The sequence below is a fragment of the Panthera pardus genome, unplaced genomic scaffold, assembly GCF_024362965.1.
Source record: "Panthera pardus isolate Hobbes unplaced genomic scaffold, ASM2436296v1 HiC_scaffold_2, whole genome shotgun sequence".
NCBI classification, from domain to species: Eukaryota; Metazoa; Chordata; class Mammalia; order Carnivora; family Felidae; genus Panthera; species Panthera pardus.
This window is the reverse complement of record NW_026526765.1, coordinates 26189856-26213409: the sequence shown is the minus strand read 5'-3', so window position 1 is coordinate 26213409 and position 23554 is coordinate 26189856. Positions and strand designations below refer to the sequence as shown.

General features: G+C 40.4%; 1 protein-coding gene across 3 annotated transcripts in view; it reads right to left on the bottom strand.

Moving 5' to 3' along the window:
* Window positions 1–23554, bottom strand: part of NPR3 (natriuretic peptide receptor 3) — a 93282-nt gene that overhangs the window by 3285 nt on the left and 66443 nt on the right. Inside the window, exons 5-8 of one of the 3 annotated variants that reach the window (XM_019450695.2) lie at window positions 22671–22765; window positions 21166–21301; window positions 19180–19267; window positions 12642–18156 (exon numbers count right to left, since the gene is read on the bottom strand). In XM_019450695.2, coding sequence (XP_019306240.2) covers window positions 18045–18156; window positions 19180–19267; window positions 21166–21301; window positions 22671–22765 — 431 coding nt within the window. In that variant the 3' untranslated portion in view covers window positions 12642–18044. Of the gene's footprint in view, window positions 1–12641; window positions 18157–19179; window positions 19268–21165; window positions 21302–22670; window positions 22766–23554 lie in introns of those variants that run through there. The other 2 variants (XM_019450696.2, XM_053906910.1) reach the window with 2 other exon arrangements.

Genomic DNA, 23554 nt, shown 5'->3' with positions numbered 1-23554 from the left:
TTGGTCTTTTGTTAAGTTTCTCCGGATCAACATATGAGTGAAAACATAGGGTATCGTTCTCTGCCTGTCTTTCTCTGCCTGACTCATTTTACTTAGCATAACACTCTCCAGTTCCATCCACGTTGCTACAAAGGGCCAGATTTCATTCTTTCTGATTGCCACGTAGTATTCCATTGTATATATAAACCACTTCTTCTTTACCCATTCATCAGTTGATGGACATTTAGGCTCTTTCCACAATTTGGCTATTGTTGAGAGTGCTGCTATAAACATTGAGGTACAAGTGTCCCTATGCATCAGCACTCCCGTATCCCTTGGGTAAATTCCTAGCAGTGCTTTTGCTGGGTCATAGGGTAGATCTATTTTTAATTTTTTGAGGAACCTCCACACTGTTTTCCAGAGTGGCTGCACCAATTTGCATTCCCACCAACAGTGCAAAAGGGTTCCCGTTTCTCCACATCCTCTCCAGCATCTATAGTCTCCTGATTTGTTCATTTTAGCCACTCTGACCGGCGTGAGGTGATAGGTGAGTGTGGTTTTGATTTGTATTTCCCTGATGAGGAGCGATGTTGAGCATCTTTTCATGTGCCTGTTGGCCATCCAGATGTCTTCTTTAGAGAAGTGTCTATTGGTGTTTTCTGCCCATTTCTTCACTGGATTATTTGTTTTTTGAGTGTGGAGTTTGGTGAGTTCTTTATAGATTTTGGATACTATCCCTTCGTCCGATATGTCATTTGAAAATATCTTTTCCCATCAAAGGCATCCAAATTGGCAAAGATGAAGTCAAGCTTTCACTTTTTGCAGATGACATGATATTATACATGGAAAATCCGATAGACTCCAGCAAAAGTCTGCTAGAACTGATACATGAATTCCGCAAAGTCGCAGGATACAAAATCAATGTACAGAAATCAGTTGCATTCTTATACAATAACAATGAAGCAACAGAAAGACAAATAAAGAAACGGATCCCATTCACAATTGCACCAAGAAGCATAAAATACCTAGGAATAAATCTAACCAAAGATGTAAAAGATCTGTATGCTGAAAATTATAGAAAGCTTATGAAGGTAATTGAAGAAGATATAAAGAAATGGAAAGACATTCCCTGCTCATGGATTGGAAGAATAAATATTGTCAAAATGTCAATACTACCCAAAGCTATCTACACATTCAATGCAATCCCAATCAAAATTGCACCAGCATTCTTCTCGAAGCTAGAACAAGCAATTCTAAAATTCATATGGAACCACAAAAGGCCCCGAATAGCCAAAGTAATTTTGAAGAAGAAGACCAAAGCAGGAGGCATCACAGTCCCAGACTTTAGCCTCTACTATAAAGCTGTAATCATCAAGACAGCATGGTATTGGCACAAAAACAGACACATAGACCAATGGAATAGAATAGAAACCCCAGAACTAGACCCACAAACGTATGGCCAACTCATCTTTGACAAAGCAGGAAAGAACATCCAATGGAAAAAAGACAGTCTCTTTAACAAATGGTGCTGGGAGAACTGGACAGCAACATGCAGAAGGTTGAAACTAGACCACTTTCTCACACCATTCACAAAAATAAACTCAAAATGAATAAAGGACCTGAATGTGAGACAGGAAACCATCAAAACCCTAGAGGAGAAAGCAGGAAAAGTCCTCTCTGACCTCAGCTGTAGCAATCTCTTACTCGACACATCCCCAAAGGCAAGGGAATTAAAAGCAAAAATGAATTACTGGGACCTTATGAAGATAAAAATCTTCTGCACAGCAAACAACCAACAAAACTAAAAGGCAACCAACGGAATGGGAAAAGATATTTGCAAATGACATATCGGACAAAGGGCTAGTATCCAAAATCTATAAAGAGCTCACCAAACTCCACACCCGAAAAACAACCCAGTGAAGAAATGGGCAGAAAACATGAATAGACACTTCTCTAAAGAAGACATCCGGACGGCCAACAGGCACATGAAAAGATGTTCAACATCGCTCCTCATCAGGGAAATACAAATCAAAACCACACTCAGATATCACCTCACGCCAGTCAGAGTGGCCAAAATGAACAAATCAGGAGACTATAGATGCTGGAGAGGATGTGGAGAAACGGGAACCCTCTTGCACTGTTGGTGGGAATGCAAACTGGTGCAGCCACTCTGGAAAACAGTGTGGAGGTTCCTCAGAAAATTAAAAATAGACCTACCCTCTGACCCAGCAATAGCACTGCTAGGAATTTACCCAAGGGATACAGGAGTACTGATGCATAGGGGCACTTGTACCCCAATGTTTATAGCAGCACTCTCAACAATAGCCAAAAATGTGGAAAGAGCCTAAATGTCCATCAACTGATGAATGGATAAAGAAATTGTGGTTTATATACACAATGGAGTACTACATGGCAATGAGAAAGAACGAAATATGGCCCTTTGTAGCAACGTGGATGGAACTGGAGAGTGTGATGCTAAGTGAAATAAGCCATACAGAGAAAGACAGATGCCATATGTTTTCACTCTTATGTGGATCCTGAGAAACTTAACAGAAACCCATGGGGGAGGGGAAGGAAAACAAAAAAAAAAAAAAAGAGGTTAGAGTGGGAGACAGCCAAAGCATAAGAGACTGTTAAAAACTGAGAACAAACAGGGTTGATGGGGGGTGGGAGGGAAGGGAGGGTGGGGGATGGGTATTGAGGAGGGCACCTTTTGGGATGAGCACTGGGTGTTATATGGAAACCAATTTGACAATAAATTTCATATATTGAAAAAAAAAAGAAAATATCTTTTCCCATTCCATCAATTGCCTTTTAGTTTTGTTGATTGTTTCTTTTGCAGTGCTGAAGCTTTTTATCTTCATGAGGTCCCAATAGTTCATTTTTGCTTTTAATCCCCTTGCCTTTGGAGATGTGTCAATTAAGAAATTGATGTGGCTGAGGTCAGAGAGGTTTTTTCCTGCTTTCTCCTCAAGGGTTTTGATGGTTTCCTGTCTCACATTCAGGTTCTTCATCCATTTTGAGTTTATTTTTTGTGAATCGTGTAAGAAAGTGGTCTAGTTTCATTCTTCTGCATGTTGCTGTCCAGTTCTACCAGCACCATTTGTTAGAGACTGTCTTTTTTCCATTGGATGTTCTTTTCTGCTTTGTCAAAGATTAGTTGGCCATACATTTGTGGGTCCAATTCTGGTGTCTGTATTCTATTCCATTGGTCTATGTGTCTGTTTTTGTGCCAATACCATGCTGTTTTGATGATTACAGCTTTATAGTAGAGGCTAAAGTCTGGTGTTGTGATGCCTTCCACTTTGGTCTTCTTCTTCAATATTACTTTGGCTATTTGGGGTGTTTTGTGGTTACATACAAATTTTAAGATTGCTTGTTCTAGTTTTGAGAAGAATGCTGGTGCAATTTTGATTGGGATTGCATTGAATGTGTAGATAGCTTTGGGTAGTATTGACATTTTAACAATATTTATTTTTCCAATGTTCATGGAATGCACATTTTCAGATCACAACGCTATGAAACTTGAAATCAATCACAGGAAAAAGTCTGGAAAACCTCCAAAAGCATGGAGGTTAAAGAACAACCTACTAAAGAATGAGTGGGTCAACTAGCCAGTTAGAGAAGACATTAAAAAATATATGGAAACAAATGAAAATGAAAATACAACAATCCAAATGCTTTGGGATGCAGCAAAAGCAGTCCTGAGAGGAAAATACATTGCAATCCAGGCCTATCTCAAGAAACAGAAAAATCCCAAATACAGAATCTAACAGCACACCTAAAGGAAATAGAAGCAGAACAGCAAAAACACCCCAAACCCACCAGAAGAGAAATAATAAAGATCAAAGCAGAAATAAACAATATAGAATCTAAAAAAAAAAGTAGAGCAGATCAATGTAACCAAGAGTTGGTGTTTTGAAAAAATAAAATTTATAAACCTCTAGCCAGGCTTCTCAAAAAGAAAAGGGAGAGGACTCAAATAGATAAAGTCACAAATGAAAATGGAATTATTACAACCAACCCCTCAGAAATACAAGCAATTATCAGGGAATACTATGAAAATTATATGCCAACAAACTGGACAACCTGGAAGAAATGGACAAATTCCTAAGCACCCACACACCTTCCAAAACTCAAACAGGAAGAAATAGAAAATTTTAACAGACCCATAACGAGTGAAGAAATTGAATCAGTTATCAAAAATCCAAATAAATAAGAATCCAGGACGTGATGGCTTCCCTGGGGAATTCTACCAGACACTTAAAGCAGAGATAATACCTATCCTTCTCAAGCTTTTCCAAAAGATAGAAAGGGAAGGAAAACTTCCAGACTCATTCTGTGAAGCCAGCATTACTTTGATTCCTAAACCAGAGAGAGACCCAGCAAAAGAAGAGAACTACAGGCCAATATCCCTGATGAATATGGATGCAAAAATTCTCAACAAGATACTAGCAAATCGAATTCAACAGCATGTGAAAAGAATTATTCACCATGACCAAGTGGGATTCATTCTTAGACTGCAGGGCTGGTTCAGTATTTGCAAATCAATCAATGTGATATATCACATTAGTAAAAGAAAAGATAAGAACCATATGATCCTGTCAATCAATGCAGAAAAAGCATTTGACAAAATTCAACATCCTTTCTTAAAAGAAAAAGAAACCCTCGATAAAGTCGGGATAGAAGGAACATACTTAAACATCATAAAAGCCATTTATGAAAAGCCCACAGCTAATATCATCCTCAAAGGGGAAAAACTGAGAGCTTTCCCCCTGAGATCAGGGACACGACAGGGCTGTCCACTCTCATTGCTGTTGTTTAACATAGTGTTGGAAGTTCTAGCATCAGCAATCAGACAACAAAAGAAAACCAAAGGCATCAAAATTGGCAAAGATGAAGTCAAGCTTTCACTTTTTGCAGATGACATGACATTATTATGGAAAACCCGATAGACTCCACCAAAAGTCTCCTAGAACTGATACATGAATTTAGCACAGTCGCAGGATACAAAATCAATGTACAGAAATCAGTTGTATTTTTATACACTAATAATGAAGCAACAGAAAGACAAATAAAGAAACTGATCTCATTCACAATTGCATCAAGAATCATAAAATACCTAGGAATGAACTTAACCAAAGATGTAAAAATCTGTATGCTGAAAACCATAGAAAGCTTATGAAGGAAATTGAAAAATATACAAAGAAATGGAAAAACATGACCAATTTCAAGCTGATGTCACTGAATGTGGAGCTAAGAAAATATATACAGTGTGTTACATGATTATTTTATATTTCCATACAGATACCTTACAGATAGAATAGATGTAAATACTCTCAAATGCATAGAAAATAGCAAAATAATTTGAAGTGAAATTTTGAGTATTTATTACCATTGTTTTTAATGAAATGAATTTAATTGTAAGCTTATATAACTTAGCTTTGAAGAATGACTTTGTTAACCAGCTCACAAAGTTTCTGAAACTATAATAAATTGTTTTCACAAGCTAGTACAAACAACTCCAGCACAACTCTACACATATTTTCTTTATATGACAGAGATGAACCAGAGAATGACAATTAATTCTTAAATAAGATCTAAGAAATCTTTTGGGCCAAGGCTTACTTGAATGAGAAGATATAGGATCTTGGATGGGTAGACATTAAGAATAAAATGCAAAAAAAGCATCCAGACTAATATACAGGGTTTTGGCTTTGGGGGGTTTTCTTTTTTTCTCTTAAGTCAAAGCAGCTAGAAAAAGCTTAAAGTAAGAAAAAAAATGTTTCAAAAAAGAAAAAAGATGTTTCAATGTGCTTTTCTGGAGGATACACTAAGTAAGAAACACAAATACCATGTGATTTCACTCATAATCTAAAAAACAAAACAAATGAATAAACAGACAAAAAGCGTTATCTGACCTGTAAATACAGAGAACAAACTGATGGTTGTCACAGGAAATGGGGGTAAAGGGATGGGCAAAATGGGTGAAGAGGAGTGGGAAACACCAGCTTCCAGTTATGGAATGAGTCACAGGAATAAAAGGCACAGCACAGAGAATATAGTCAATGATACTGTGGCAGTGTTGTATGGAGACAAACGGGGACTACTTGGGGTGAACACAGCATAAGATATAGAAAGGTTGAATCAGTATGCAGTAGGCCTGAAACTAATGCAACATTGTGTGTCAACTATACTCAAATTTTTCAAGAAAAAAATTTTAAGCAGATAGAAAATGCTTAATAGAGTAAGAAAAAAATGTTTCAGCATGATCGTTTGCAAGTGTATTGTTGCATTATTATCACTATCACTATTGTTGTTATTATAATAAACCGATAATTAGTGCTCTGTTTCACTATAGGAGCTGCCTGTAAATGTAACTAAAAGTTTAACACTGGAGGCTGGTTTTAAGAAACAGTTATGAAAACCTTTGAAGGAAAGAGCAGAGGCATGAGATGTTTATTTTGCCAGTAGTTTTGGTTTAAAAATAGCCTGTTAATCACTCAACTAGTCAGAATGTGAGAGATCTCTCAAGGAAGACAAAGATAAACTATTAGGAATCTGGGGTGGACACAGGTTTGTGTGGCCTCTAATAGAATCAGCCAGCAAAGATTTACTAAACAGATGGATATCTCTAAGACACTGAGATACAACAAGGGGGAAGCGTGGCCCAGGATCTATTCTCAGGTTACAGTGAATAAACAAGCAGACATTATGTAATCCCATCAAACAACAGACTAATGTCTCCAGACTGATGGATTTCATAATTTCAACTATCATTTACCAATGTTTAATTCTGTCAAGTAAAGACATAAAAGCGGGGGGTGGGGGGACCACTGTTATCACTACCATTTGATGATAGAAAAGGTATTCTCACAGCTCAGACACAAAATCATAGTTGTAATCTCACGGGAAAAAAAAGCCAAACAAAGCTTTATATATTCAGTCAATTAGTGTTTATAAACATTTCCCTATTATTGTCCTTATTTTTCTTATTAAAGCACAAACTGCTAACGCTTCCTGGACAGACAACCATCCTAAAGATGTGACATGGAAACCTCTGAGCAGCAGTCCTAAATTCTGCTGTAAAAGTAGCATCTTTTTCTTATCATCACGATCAATGTCTGATAGGGCAGTATGCGACAGAGGATTAAAGGTGAGAGGGTCTTTGAGGGTCATCTAGGTATACTTAGAGTGTGAACAACACTAATCTCATGTTGTTACTGTGGCCACTGCCGTATTTCACGCCCTGGCTTTGTCATCTCCTGGCTGGGTGACCAGGGCAAGGTGTAAGACTCTGTCTCAGAGATGATCGCAGTGCCTGCCTCACAGGGCTGTGGCAGGGACTGCATGAGATAGTTTAGCCCTGGAGGGTCCTGGGAAGTTTGATGCCACCAGTGTGAGCCATCATTGCTTCTCTCTGCTGGGAACCTCCCACCCACAACGTTGTGCACACCTCAGGGTCCTCATCTATGAAATGAAGTTAAGGAGTAGATAGAATCTACCGCACACAAGGTCACATACAAGAAAGATCCCAGGGCCACAGTTATGGGTCAATCTTGACACTAGGAGCCCAAGAACTTGAGGTGCTAAAATAGTAGCAACCCCGTTTGTTGACCTGCCACTGCATATCAGGAACCACTTGAACCCTTCAAATGACTTATTATTCTCCTAATTGTACCAAGGGGCAAACTGAGGCAAACAAAGGCCTGTGGTTTTCTGAGACCCCCACAGCTAGTTTACAAAAACACAGAGATTTAAGCAGGCCATTTGAGAAAATCTAAGTTTTAACAAAATTTCACAAAGCAGAAACATCATGGAGTATTAACCTTACAAAAACTATACAGAGTTTCTTTGGGTAATAATTCCCCTGGTGCAGGAAATGTTTTATTTTGGAATACTTAGTACTTGACAAAGAAGATAAAAGGAAAGAAAAGTTTCAGGGAATTCTTTGAAGACCAGCAGTGTGGAGGTTATAATGTTAAAAGGATAAATAAGGTGGCAACTGAAGAGATGGGACAAAGCTACAAGGTTGTTCAAAACAGAGTGCAAGCCCTAAAACCTGATGTAAATTAGTGAAGAACGCTGGATGTAAAAACATTGGGAGTGGAGGGCTCCCAGCAAATTAGAGAGTATTTGCCCCATCAAAGGCATTAAAATTCCTTTTTTTTCTTTCTGCAAACACTAGCTGTCCAAACAGAATGCATCTGCAGAGGCTCCAATCATAATCACTGAGACAATAAATGCCCCAGAATGAGGGAGAGCTCACCTGAAGCCAGGGTGGCCAGGGAGGTCTGCAGAGCAGCAGGTGTGAACCTGTGGTGAAAAACAGACCCGACTAGAAAGCCAAGGGTTTTCCCGGCAGGAGGAACAAAAGGGATAAAAAGTTGCAGTCAGGAAAGTGTGAGGAATGTTTTGTGTGTGACAAGGAAATCAGTTTGAGGAAGTCAAATTCAGCACAATTTGAACCTAAGGACTTGCCACTAGTAAGACAGTAAAGCCAGACTGAGGGCGTAGGGCTGTGAACACCAGAGGCAGGTGTGGAATCTGATGGGGAAGAGGGGAGCTCATTAGAGGTTACTGAGCAAGACAGTGACATTGTCAAAGCAGCATCTTAGGAAGACCAACATGGCGGCAGTGAAAAGAAGGAGGAAAAGAGGGGAGTTGAGGAGTTGGGAGGCTGCTCTCTACTACTTTGAGGCTGAGGTGATAAAGGCCTTGTTTGGTGGCAGAGAAGATGGACAGGGAGAGATGGATGAGAATCTGACTGGATGTGAAAGGTGATAAAAAAGAAGCCAGGTCTACTTACAGAAGATGAAAAATGACCACTCTACTGGACTAAGTCGTTTGGCATGGTCATTGTCTAGAAACAGCAGCCTGACTTCAAACCCCAGCTCTGCTACTTGGTAGCTGGGAGGACTTGGGCAAACTTTCTGTGCCTCCATTTACACACTTTTAAAGTGACCATAGTCGAACTTCATAAGAGTGACACATGGATAGTGTGTCATAGGAATTTCATAGGAGTGACACTGACACATTGTTCAGAAAATGAACCTATTTAAGGTGCTTAGCCCATTTATGGTGCTTAACCCATTTAAGGTGCGTAGGTCTCTTGGCATGCAAAGAGCTCTCAATAGCTTGCTACTGTTACTGAACTGAGAAGGGCACACACTCTTGCTCATTCTTCATTAAATACTGAGAACAGTCATGAGGGGTATACAGTTAAGACACCAGGTGACAAGTTTCATTTAGTTAGTCTTTTGTTGGATTTTTTCCTAAAAGCATAAAATACCTTTGACACCACCCAGGACGCTCCTGCTGGAGGAGCACAGATCTCTCCTGCATAGCTGGTTCTTTTTCAAACCCTCCATGGAGAGCACCCAGCACTGGCCACCACACTACAGGATAAGGAGGGGGTGACACAGCCTGGAATGCAGTCTCCCAGACCTGTCTTACTTGACCCTCATTCTGAACTATCGGAGGCCCTTCTGGAAGAGAGGTGTTGTCTCTATTCTGGTCTCTGGTGTCCCTGGGCCTGGGAGGTACCCCTATAGGTATTAAGAACTTCAGGGCTTTGATGCAATCATCTTCTACCAGCCTGTCTGATGCCTGGTCTCTCTTGGCCCACTGGGGTAGCAGTGGAATAAGAATCCCTTTTGTCTACACTATGCAATCTCCCCACCCACCCACTAACACCTTTATGAGGTGCTGCAAAAATCCCAGAATTCCCAGGAGAGACTTGGACTGAGGTCAGGCACTGGTGGGAAAGATGTTCTTCGGGACCCATGAGGGTCTTTTATATTGGGGGGAGGGCAGTCATTGCTCTGACAGATGACAGCTGCTAGCATGATTGCCCCAGGGTAATGACGTCCAGGGAGCAGTTCTTAGGGATGCTAGGTTCTTCAGTTCTTAGAGGTTCTGATAAGCCAGGGCAAGAAAGCAGGTGTGTGACAGTGCTGATGCTCTAGGCCAGCAGGCGCCTCCACCCCAAGGAGAAAGCAGATTTGAATGAAACTTCTCTGACCCTCTGAGGGCTGTCACTGGCCCACACTGGCCCTTGTCTGGCCCCTTTGGATGGGGGCCAATGTACAGAAGAGGGACCTCTTCCTCCTTACTGTCATCTCTTCCTACAGCAGGGCAGGGCTACTTGTCACCAAGCCAAATTGTCTTGAAAGGCCTCAAAAATGACAAGCTGGGGGCTTTGTCCCCTTATCCAGGGCAACAGGAGAGTATCGTAATTGTCCTACTGAATGCCTCACTCTATGCCAGGCAGGGTTCTAAGTTTGAAGTCTTCACAGCAGTTGTGAGGTTGGGACTATGACAATCCCACTCACCACAGGGTGCAAGTCACAAGAATGGAGCCGGGTTATAACCTGGCTCCAACAGTGTCCTCATCTATGAAATGGGAATGATAGAGCTTCAGCAGCTAACGATGCTCAGGGATGCACAAAGCCTGCAAATGGAATTCTTTTCCTTACTTCTAGTTTGGTGTTAATAGATGATTTTTTAAATTGCTATTCTTTAAAAAAAACACAGCCATTGGTACCTCTCCTATTAGTAGTCCTATTTCTGTCAACTCCAGAAGCCCATGATTTAGCATTAGGGAAGGAGTGTGGTACTAAATCAATGGTATTTGGAGCTCCGTAGAGCTCCTCTGGGGAACATAGCCCCCACTAGCCACAGTGATGAAGCATATTTGGCCATTCGTGGGATGTTGCGTATGCATGAAGAAGTTCATAGAGGGATGAGGAGGTAATACACAAGATGGAGATTCAAGAAGGCCCAGGTCCCCAGGGTGGTCCCCAGGGTGATATGGGAAAACACTAGGAATACTCTGTACATTATGGACTGAATATTTGTATTCCCCCTAAAATTCATATGTTGAAGTTCAAATCCCCCAGTGTGGCTCTATTTGGAAATGAGGTCACAAGGGTGGGGGTCTGATCTAATAGGATTAGTGTCCTTATAAGAAGAGACACCAGAGAGGCGCCTGGGTGGCTCGGTCGGTTAAGCACCTGACTTCGGCTCAGGTCGTGATCTCATGGTTCGTGGGTTCGAGCCCCACATTGGGTTCTGTGCTAACAGCTCAGAGCCTGGAGCCTGTTTCAGATTCTGTGTCTCCCTCTCTCTCTGCCCCTCCCTTGCTCACACTCTGTCTCTGTCTCAAAAATAAATAAACATTAAAAAATAATTTTAAAAAGAAGAGACATGAGAGAGTCCCTCTCCCTCTCTACTTGTCTACCTCTCTCTCTATTTCTATCTCTATCATTGCATTACCTGCCCCACACAGCCATTTCTGGGATTGGTAAGTAATAAATGTGACTTTACTTCCTCTCTGTGAGTATATTGAAACTGTGCCTTCAATCAAAATAACCCCAGGGTTCTTACTTCCCCAAAGTGCGAGCTCTGATGCTAAGGGAGCTAGCTGCCAACCCTGTGTAGGTGCCTTGTGCCTCCTCATTCATCAGATCAGATTCTGCATGTTGTCAGTTCAGTACACTAGCTCCAGCTTCCCAACATTTCTATCTGCCTATCTCCCTGTGCACACATGCACCCAGGAAAGGACATGTGAGGATACGGCAAGAAGACGGCCATCTATAAGCCGAGAAGCCCTCGCCAGGAACCAAATTGGGAGATATCTTGATCTTGGCCTTGCAGCCTCCATAACTGTGAGAAATAAATTTGTTGGTTCAGACCCCCAGTCTTTGGTATTTTTGGTATGACAGCCTGAGTGGACTAAGACAGCCTGTGTTTCCTGGACGTTTCCTGGCCCCGCCCTTCATTTCTGGCTTGCCCTTCCACACCCTTCCCCCAGCCCCCACTCCAACCTCCAGCCCAGAATCAGCATCCGGCTCAGAATCCTCTCAAACAGGAGCCCCCAGTATGAGTGGCATTCGTGGTGCTGTCAGGGGACTCCATGGCAGTGGTAGGAGCAGGAAGACCAGGGAAATCGCTATGTGGTGCTCTGGCTTAAAACAAACCATAAGTAATTTTCCAGGTAATGAAGCAGCTTTTTACAACCTTGAGGAAACTAGAGATGCTTAAATCTCATCAGTCTAATGAGTACACCAGAACCTGAAGAACTCTCTAGTGACAAAACTGACTTGGGACCTCTTCAAACTGGGCAATAGGAGTCAGTGAGGCCAACTGTGTAGCTGTGCAGTGTTCTCAAGCTGTAGAGATGCAGGTAATAGGATTTCTGAAGAGTTCTTCCCTTACCCTCCAATTCAAGGTTCACCACTCATTATAATATATTGTTTCCTTAGGGCACCTGGGTGACTTGGTTGAGCATCCAACTCTTGATTTTGGCTTGGGTCATGATCCCTGTGTTGTGGGATCAAGCCCTGTGTCAGGCTGCATGCTGAGCATGGAGACTTCTTGGGACACTCTCTCCCTCTGCCCCTCTCCCCGACTCATGCTATCTCTCTTTCTATATATAATAAAATATAAAAAAGTAAAATAATAGTAATTTTTTTTCTTATTTCTATGAATTTCCCTTTGCTGGGCAGAAATTCTTGAGTTCTTTCATGGGTACCATTCAAGCAGTACAATTCATCACATCTACTAATTGATCTTTACTTAAACTCACCCTAGGAAAACAAAGTCCCCAGAGAATATGGGTATGTGCAGTGTATGTTGGTTGAATTATAAACAGGAAAAAGTTTCTTTGGGATGTATTTTTAATGAGAACACCATTGTTATAGTGTGAGCATGTGGCATTCTTGCTTAATAGAAACATTTACAAGAACATACATATTTATATCCAAACACCAAATGAAGTAGATACTTTAAATGATCAGTTTGCACCAGAAATAAAAATATATTATACAAAACAGGGGTTATATCCACAGTCATTAACTTTCATTTTCCACACAAAACAATAAATTAAATCACATTATATGCAGATAGTTCTACTTACATTAGAATAATAAATTGTATATAGCTTGTGCAGCTCTTATTTTACTTTTCTACCATCCTCATGGTAGATTAATATTGGTTGGTAGTCCTATATTTAAGATAACAATGAGTAATAAATGGCCCAGAAGACAAAGGCTACAAAAGCAATCCTCCACAGTGTCTGTTCCATGTCCTCTTGGTTTCAACCATTCACCACACACAGGACACAAAGCTCAGATTCCCAGGACCCAGCAAAAAGGTCTGCAAACTCACAGCATCTGCATGTTATTGGGAGCGCCTTATCACTGTCTTATAAGTAAGACACACCACACTGAACTTTGTCAGATGTCGGCATTAAATAATAAATAGAGTATCTGGTTTTGAAATCCAAATTTTCCTCTTTCTCAACATTTTCTGCCCAATTATTGCATGACAGCTTTGTTCCCCAAGCAAATAAAATTTGGTAGTCTATGTTATGATTTACACCCTTGGTGGAAGGGCCCTTTATTCCTGTGCATAAAATTTAGATCTTTAAACATGTGAATCAAAGCAACAGCATCTTTGCTAACTCTTAATTTTGCTTGTTCAAATCTTTCCCCTAGAAATCATTCCACACCTGATACATCAAAGAGCTATTATAACATACAGATTTTTACTTCTGAGACTCAGCTCCCATTGAAACCCTTTCACCGTGTTTGAAGTAGTTTACAACATGAACATTAACAGCATCAGCTGGTTTAGAATTGCTTTCCCTTTGGTATGAATTAACGTTAGTGGTTAATGAAAAATTTGAACAAACTCCAATCCAGCACCCTTTGAAAGTCATTTTAATCCTAGAGTCTAGCTGTGGGATATGCCTGCAAGAGACATTTGTGAGATCTACATGCTGAAAACCAAAGCCAGGCTTGTTGGAATATACGCACATCACAGGCTTGAACTGCCCCGAGAGCATGTGTGGTCAAGTCAGCATAGCGTTCTGATCCAAAGCCAGCTACATTCTTATAGGCAGCACTGTTTTCTCTTCTTTCCCTCTGAGGAAGTGCAGAGGTCCTACTCAAGTCTCTACCTGCATGGGCAAGATGTCGATGCATCTTTGGAGCCATGATGGATGCTGGAGGGGTGGGCAGAGGGAGTAGGGGAGAAAGGGGTGGTAAAGACAGTGGCAGCTTGCAATGCCACCCTCTTCTGTTTCTTTCGGAGGATCAAACTCTTGACTTTTCTTGCTGGGTGTGTCCCAAGCTTCTTGCTGAGTCTGGCTATTGAAGATGGGCTAAGCTACTGGGTATTCTGTAGTTTAAAGATCAACTGAAAAGGAAACAGATCCTTCTGAACAGCACGTTCACATTTTCTATGCTTCTGCACTGCCCCCAAAATATATTCCATGTTTTCAGACAGTTTCAGTTTGTTCCAGTGAAGAAGAAATTCAGCCCATTTTCAGCTTCTCCATGAAGCACTAACCAACAGGGCATAACTAAACAAAACCCATGAAATACAGATCGAGAGGCCTGATTTTGGTTGGTGTTTGGCTTTATCCTGTACCCACTCAGGATCTGGGTTCTTTGTGTCCCAAGAAACATAGGTCCGCATTCCTTTCAATTTATAAACACCCCCTTAATACTGGTGGTATAATATTTTACTTGGCGTCCTAAACAGACTTCCACAAATAGCCCAGTATACTCACTCACAAGAAGGTGGTGATGCCACGGAAATGACTTTCTGAATTGTCACTGTATGAGGTCTATACAATAGCTTTAATTTCCCTGCCAATGGCATATCTTACACTTCCAAAATCAGTACCAACCAGAAGGAAAGTGGTAAATTAGGTACAAAGGGGACACAGGTACCTGGAATAAGCTAACTCTAGAAGCCTGTGAGTAAAGTAAAAATCTGAATTTTAGAGAAGAGGAGAAACGGGCATTATCTTCCCATGCCTTTCTCTTCTCCCTCCACTAAATATAGCATCTGAAATGTAAAAAAAAAAAAAAAAAAAAAATACATAAACTATTTTAAAGCCTATGGAACCATGTATGTAGTTCAGGAAAGGACAAGCTGACAGTTCGGAGAAATGTAATGCTGTAGGGGCTTCCTCATGGAACCTGTGATCAGCCTGGGGGAAAATATGCACTCTATACAGAAATTTCTTTCTGGATAGAAATGATCATCTGGAGAAGGCTTTTATTTTTGAGTCCAGGGGGGAAAAAACCCTAAGAAGGTGACAATGATGACCATAAAACCTATACTTATTTCCAACACCATAAGTATATACAGAAAGTATATACTCATTCTGACCTATATAAACATCAGCTTGTTTGTCCAGATGAAAAATACTGATGAAGTTTCCCTTTTGAAATCTGAACACCCTAGATTTCAGGGTAAAAATTTATAGGGTGATTTAAGAACTAAAGCCTTACTCATTTTACTGTATGATATGTGGCTTCTGGTGGAGTATGAATGACTAGTTGTCAAAGGTGCTGTTTAGCACTTAGGAACTTAAATCCCAAATTATAATTTCCAGAGGTCTTAACCCAGGGTAAGCTTGGGCCAAACATCTATACTTTTAGCAAAGTTTTCCAATGTAATAGAGTTTTCAAAACTTAACAGAGTTTTGGCAACACATGGATGATTTCAAGGAGGAAAGAAGTGAAACCAGACATGTAAAGAAGCAATCAGAACTGCTTTAAGATTGGAAAAGAATGGCATGCACATACGAGAAACCTCATGATTTGTTCCACCACATTTAAAAGACTCAAAATCTCAATTCTACCATTTTATCTGGGTGTAAAATATTAAGTTTAGAACTATTCTACTACTTGAAGTAGAAATAAAAGATATTTGCTTTAAAAATGTTAGAGTTAATGGGCCCCTATATAAATTCCAGAAAGGTTAGAAACATTTATACCCAAAGACTACAACCAGGTAGAGTGATTTTTCCCCTGTAATAAGCACATAGGCTTGAAATTTAATTTTTTTTTACAAACACGAGATGGTATAAAATGAATATCTCTAAAACACATTGAAAATATCATTGAAAAATAAAAATTAGAGAGAAATAAGCTCTCAATTCACGAAAATAGGATGGACGCAAACCTTCCATTATGTTTTCACTTTAAGGAGCCTGAGCTGTTAAATGTTTTGCTTTTCTAGATTATACCTCCCAAACTCTCTTCCTACATTGGAATTTCTGGAGCTTGCATTTCTTGCTTTCTTTTTCCATCTTTTTTTGAAGTCAGCACTTTTTCCTTCACATCCACTATGGAGAACTACAGTATGGTCATTTCGGTTGATCATAGCTCATTCTGTTATGTGCTCTCCAGCTGCCTGAATCCTATTTTTTAAACGTGGAGGGAAAATATGCCTTACACAGAAATAATTCATTCACTGAAATAATCCATTGGCCAGTTGAAGTAGGAGTGACAGAGGCAGACTCCTCCTGGGAAGCAACCTCAGGCCAGCTTCCAAGACACACAGCTTTCACTCTCTCTGCCTCCACTATTACCTGTGTCAACTACGACCTCCATCACTACCAAGGAATTATTCTAACTCCTCTATTTTCCTCCCTATACATGGTCTTTTATAGTCATTAAGATAATTTTTAAAACTATTTTCCAGATGTTCAAAATGTTATTGAGGAAAGCCCCTAGTGACATAATTACAAGATAGTACACTAATCTGGCAACTTCCTATTCTTCTCTGTTTTCTCCATAAATTATAAGCAAAAATGGCAACCTGAGTTTAAACCTCTGTGCAGAGTATTGGGTGCAAAGTAGGTATTCGGCAAATACCTATCCAACTCTGTTCAAATCCCTTACATATACACCCATAACCCACCATTACACGGATTATTAGCGGATAACTATTAAGCTTTGTGGAATCAACTAAAAAGGAATATAAAAGCTATCTAGATTCCCTCTTTTAACCAAAACATCACTGAATTTTAGTAAAACGTCATGTATGCATTTTTTAAATTTATCATCTCTGTGCTTACTGTTAAATTCTAATACTCTTTATAAAGTTGTTGAGGGAAAAGGCTGCCTTAAACCATACTTAATTCCAATAAATTCCACCCTTTATCTTGAAACTCATCATTTGACCAGAACTGGAAGAGGTCCATCCTGAAAATAACTTGCATTTAAAACAGGTAAATTGTTGTTGTATGGAAACCAATTTGACAATAAATTTCATATTAAAAAAATAATAATAATAAAAAAATAAAACAGGTAAATTGTTATACTCCTGTAGAGTCTGTGATCTGAATACAATTCTAGGTCTCTGTAATTAAAGCAGCAATTGGCATTTGGCTATAACCAAGGGCAAGAGGGAAACAGAGAAAAAGAGAAGCATCTTTCATCATCGTTGTTTTGTGGTACACTTTACCCATGCTTTTAAAATATAAGTGAAATTCAATCTTCAAAATGAAAAAATAGACACATTTTCTAATAGCAAAATATAAGATTAAAAATACCTAAAAATAAAATGTTAGTGTGAAATAGGGTTTTTTTACATTAAAAAATGAAACATTTTAGATTTGCCTTTCTTATATAAATCCTCTTATCTTATTAATAGTTACAACTTTCCAGAATAGCTTTTATGAGACACTGAAGGAGACAGGCAGGAAACCCTTTTTCAAGATATGACATCAGGACCTGAATATATACATTGGACAGAGCATTCCTCAACCTCAAATCCATCCAGCAGCACTAGAAAAAGGAATGCTGTATTTCCAACCTTGAGATTTTTCATTACATTTTCTTCTTTTTGGATCTTAAATTCTTTCCAAGAATATTCTACTTTAAAAATGATTTTATTCTAGCTATAAAACATTTCATTTAGGAAAACCACACGTTGTAGCCTTATGTGAAATGTCCCCAAAAGCCATCAAGATATGGAGACATCGCATTTTCAAAACATAAATCTAATCATAGGCCCTGAAACAGTGTGACTATTTAAACAGAGTGATGTTATATTCTCATATTTGCTTGTCATGAGATGAAAGGCCAGGAGGCATATGGTGATTAATAATAGTTCCTGAGCTTCTAAAGAAATTATACAACAAAATGACTAACTGCTTAAAAGAATGAGTTCTTCAAGAGCGCCCCTTCTGTTCCGTTGATGTCTTTCATCCCATCTATCTCCTTAAAGAATCTCAGGGCAAAAGAAAAGGCTTTCTTTTAAGCCACTGAAAAATGGGATCTGATGGAATCTTCCCGTAACTCTCGATGTTTTCCAACATTACTTTCTTCTTGCTGGCTTCGCCTCTCAATGGTTATTCTGTATTTCTTCCTGGGTAAAGGGAAAGTGAATGCAGTAATAAAACCTCAGTTGGCTACAAAATACTATGGTTTCTCTTACAAAGAATGCCCTCAAGGGACATCTGGGTTTGGGTTGATAAATGAGAAGTGACAGAATATGAAACCCTGGTCAGAGATTAAAGCTGTGTGCCCCAAGGCATTATGCACTTCTTCAAGGAGGAAAATTGGCATGCTTTCTGAAATGCCATAGAACAAACCTCCCCCTTTTTCCCTGGGTGCCTTGTGGGTTAAGTCTTGTCTGTTCTGCCACAGAAGCTCTCCCTAACTCCCAGGATGTGCCCTAGATAAAGATCAGACTAAGTATACTGTGACCAAAGGAACAGGAATACAATTGTTCCCACAAAGAATCACATACACCCAGAGTTAAATTTCCATACAGAAATGAAGAAATCTTGGTCTAATGACATGAGAATAAGCCACAAACTCAATCACCAAAGATTACAAAGGAATGAATCGCCCTCATCATTTGGGACTATTAGTATCTTGAACACACATAAATATTACAAGTTTACAAGCTTTGGGGCTTAACCACAGTGATAATTAAGCACATGGATTCTCCAAACTGAGCACACACCAGCCTGAGAGTGTAGATTAAGGGCCACCTCCTCCTCTTCAGAAGGTGAACTCAGACACCTATTTCTGAATTGGAGGAAGCTTAAGAATAGGTAAGTTGTTTCTCCTTTGTCTACTTACACATTTGGTGGGTAGTAGGAATTTGTGCCAGAATATTTGTGATCAAAGGATAGCAGTGGCTCTGTGGCCGACAGGGGGATGCAACAGAAAGCCTGACCCACTACCCAGTATGCTAACCCACTGACCACCAAACCACCAGGGTCACAAAGACCATCACAGAAGAACAGCTTAGTTCTTTTAACCACCATGCTTTGGGGGTAAGACCAAGATATAGACAAGTCATAGGGAGGACTGTGCAAAGGCAAGTGACAAGGGCAATAAAGGAGAGTGAATTTTAAAACTTGATAAAAACAGTTCTCACCTGAAAAAGTAGAAGGCCATTAACAAACCAGCTCCTAGTAAGGCCCCCACAACAATTCCTGTCACTGCCGATTCTTCTAGACCACCTGCTTAAAAAAGAAACATAGATAATCAGAGTTCATTTTGAGAAACAGAAATATCTCAAGTTTCATTCACTGGAAGGTGTATCTCAATTTCCCACTTGAGGCAAATTTTCCTTTTTTTTAAGAAAGATTTTCTAGGGGATCCTGCACCTTCATTTGTTTGCTAAGCACAAAGCTTCAGAAGCATTTAAGAAAGGACCAGATGGACGAACATACCACTCGAAGAGAGTGAGAACAATGAGAAAAAGCAGGTTCCAAAAGTATCTGAGGAGCACAAGGACTGAAGTTTTAGACACATCCACACTGAGTTCATAGTCAGAGAAGACAACTGGACAGACCATGGGACTGACCCAGCACATCTTACTTTCACAGATGGATGATGACACTTCAAAGTGCTAGAAGATTTGGTGAAAAATGCACTGGGTTAATATTCTGTTTTTAGATGTTCTCTCACCAGAGCCAGAGTTTCATGTCAAAATGTCCTATATAGCTTTGCAAAGATGGGAATAACAACTTGAAACAATCAAATTCAGTAGTGTCCCAGTTATTATATAAACATGACAAAAAGCTAGCTTTATATAAACAGCATAGTGTCAGCCTTTAATGCATTATCTCATTTAATCCTCAGAACAGCTCTAAGAGTTGGGTGCATTTTTTTCATTTTACATATGGGAACACAGAGGTTTAAAGAGGTAAAGGAATATTCCTAGGGTCACAAAACCAGTAAGTGACAAGGGTGGGATTTCAAACCCATGCCCAGTAACTCCAGAGAATGTTCTTAACACACTTCTGCCCTACTCCTCCCCGTAGTTATTGCATATACATAAATAACATGGTTTGAAGGCTGGACCCAAAATAATAAGCATAAATACATTAGCCTAAAGTGACCAACTGGCCCGAAAGATCAATATTCACTTGGTTCTCCCTCACTAGCTTATCAAAGGGTCTCTCTAAAGCAATGATTTCCAACAGACTCCTATTTGTAAGCTCCTTATAAGAATGTCCACTTGTGGGGCGCCTGGGTGGCTCAGTCCATTAAGTGTCCGACTTCAGCTCAGGTCATGATCTCGCATTTCATGAGTTTAAGCCCTGCATCGGGCTCTGTGCTGACAGCTCAGAGCCGGGAGCCTGCTTTGGATTCTGTGTCTCCCCCTCTCTCTGCCCCTCCCCGGCTTGTGCTCTCTGTCTCTCAAAAAATGAATAAATGTTAAAAAATTAAAAAAAAAAAAAAAGAATGTCCATTTGCTGGGGCACCTGGGTGGCTCAGTCAGTTAAGCATCTGACTTTGGTTCAGGTCATGATCTCATGATTCATGGGTTCAAGCCCCACACCAGGCTCTGTGCTCTGTGTCTCCTTCTCTCTCTGCCCTTCACCCACTCGTGCTCTCTCTCTCTCTCTCAAAAATAAATAAACACTAAAAAATTTTAATTAAAAATAAAAGAATGTCCACTTGCTTCTATATTTATGACAAGGCTTCTCATGAATAATATATTTTACACTTATTTGCTAATTTGCAAATTTGGGAGTGTTTAAGTCTGAGGGGTAGGAAGGTACCAACAAACTCTGAAGATCAGACTGACACTTGCTACACATTTCCTATTTGATCTTTTTATTTTCCCCAACTAGTAATGCCAGATGCTAAGAGATGATACATAGTAAGAGATGGAGTAATAGGAAGAAGTCATCTAGCATTTTGGGAAAAGATGAAAGAGAAGAAAGACCTAGAAACCTCTGGTGAAGGTGGGGTGCCAGTTCGTGAACTGTTCCCCTGGGTTTTACCACATCGGAAAAAGAAAGCTGAACGTTCAGAACATGAGCTCCTAGAGAACATCTGTCTTTTAAACTTGCATAACACTGACATTAAAGATGGTGAAACACAGCACAAGTTAAGTCTCTAAACTTACATGATTTGCAAGGGGAGCTGTTTGTGTGCTCCACGATTCTGGTTTCATCTATTCTCAGTTTTAAAGGTCCCCAAGGATATTTGACATTCGGCCGCATTTCAAAACGACCTTCTTTTCCAAAGTAATCACCGATAACCTACGTAAAAGCAGAAAACATGCAAACTGAAAGGTCGAAGTTATCTGTTTCCAAAGGAGGCATAGGGTGGGCTCCCCTGTGACACTGACTATAGTGATGTGTTTTTGAGGACTTTGTAAGTCAGGATTTGTGGTCACTGATGGTGCTTTCAAAGGAGGCATAATTGAGGGAGAACTGTGGCTCCCCATGGCAGGAAAGTGGTTACACAGAAAACAATAATCTTGGAACTCATGGCTCCTCCCTCACTCATCCGAGGAGGTGCTGCTTGACCCGTCTGCCGTCTGCCACAGAGCAGCCCACACACAGGCAGCCATTTGTAAGGCCCCAGTTACTTTTAGGGATGTGGGAGAGAGTCCGGCATCTCATACCCAGATTAAGCCAGTCCAGGTACACAGCCTCATGCCACTCAATTAGCTGGGCACATAAAGGGTCAAAAGTATCTTTTAGGAACATCCTGTTTCACCCTCCTCTGTTTGGAAGATTATCCCCTGATTTCGAGAGTTACATTCTCCTCTCTGCTGAATTTATCCCATTTGCACCCCATTTCCAGACAACTTTTTTTTCACTTGGTTCAGTTTTCTTTGATGCTCACTTCAAGGTTCACCCACGGTTTCTGGTTCAAACAGATGTTCCATCAGCTACCTGGGCCCTGATCTAGAAGTACCTTCCCACCCAGGTTCTCAGGATCTGTTTCTCTTTTTTTCCTGGGCACCAGCACACTGCTCCTGAGTGGCCTGTGACATCTCCCCCTCTGTCTTCTGAAGGAGGGCCAGCAAGCTCTCACAGGCTAGCTCATGTCATAGTAAAAAGAATTCTAGATAATCACCAAAATACAACAATCACTGGCATGTACGGAGCATGTCCCAAGTACTTTAACCTCACAACGAGCCCATAATAGACTATTACTATCCTCCCTTTACAGAGGGAGAGACTAGAATGCACATGAGACTCAGGCCACTCCAAGGGTGAAAAATCATGCAGTACATGTAGCAAGTGTCAGGTCCAGCTGGCTCTGCTCCTCCCACAAAGGCCACATATATGTGTACTAAGAGAAAAGCAGCAAGCCCTTTAGGCCAGGGTCACATCAAGTGCTATGGAAACATCAACCCTGGATGAGAGCCATCAAAGAAGCACATTTGGCCACTGGAAACAGGATTTCCCCGCTCAGGATAAACATGGAACCGTTTCTTGAAATCTTCCAGGATCCCCTCAACCAGAAGGGAGCCCTCTCTACTTGGAAACTCCTAGATTTCCAGCTCATTTTTATTTGGAGGCTGCTCTGGGGACAGCTATTTGGACACCAGAACAAATGCATTCCTTGGAACCTCAACAAGCAGAAGGAGCAGCCGAGGCAGTCTCATTCGCTCACCTCCTGGGTGCCCGCCTCTGGGTCTGTCATTGCAATCACAGAGAAGTCCCCGTACCGGTCTCCATTGGCATCTATGGACACCTGCCCGGCAATACCTAGAGGATGAGACGGGAAGAACTCCAAGTTAGTGACTTCAAAGGCCTCTGTCTGCCACCAAAAACAAGAAAATGAATTGACAGGATTTTTTAAACAAACTCATGCCACAGGGAAGCTCATCAGACTCTGAGCATTTTCGTTGGCATTTGGAAAGACATTGTAATTTCATCTGTGTCTGCATTCCTAAATTCTTAACATTTCTCCATTTAAAAATGAAAAGAAAAAGAAATAAATGACCCTCTTTGGGGAATATGTTTAGGAAAAAAAAAGGTTAAGGCTAATCCTGAAAGCAGCATGCTTATCCCAGAGTCTTGTATTAATTAAAAACAAACAAAAACTGCAAAGAGAGAGAGGCTGGAGGTGTGGTGCACTCCTAGACCTGTCATGAGTTCATGTTATCACTGGCCAAACATTATAGAAGAGAAGTCATTCCAGGCCCAGGACTCAGTGAATGTGCATCACTATAGGCACACTCAATGTACAGGAGAGCAGAGGGCCTGCTTCACAGGCCATGGGAGCCAAGAGCTAAAGAAGAGCTAGTCTTCACCCTACTTGTGTTCATTAATTCATTTTTATTGTGTTTTGTTTTGGGGGTGTTTTCCCAGTTTTATTGAGCTATAATTGACATACCTCACTGTATGAGTTTCAAGCATCCAGCATAAAGGTCTGACTCGGGTATATTGTGAAATGATCACTACAGTAAGTTTAGTTGACATCTGTCATCTCATATAGATACATGAAGTCACTTGTTGTTTATCCACATGAGTTCTGGGTCGTTACTAGGTGCT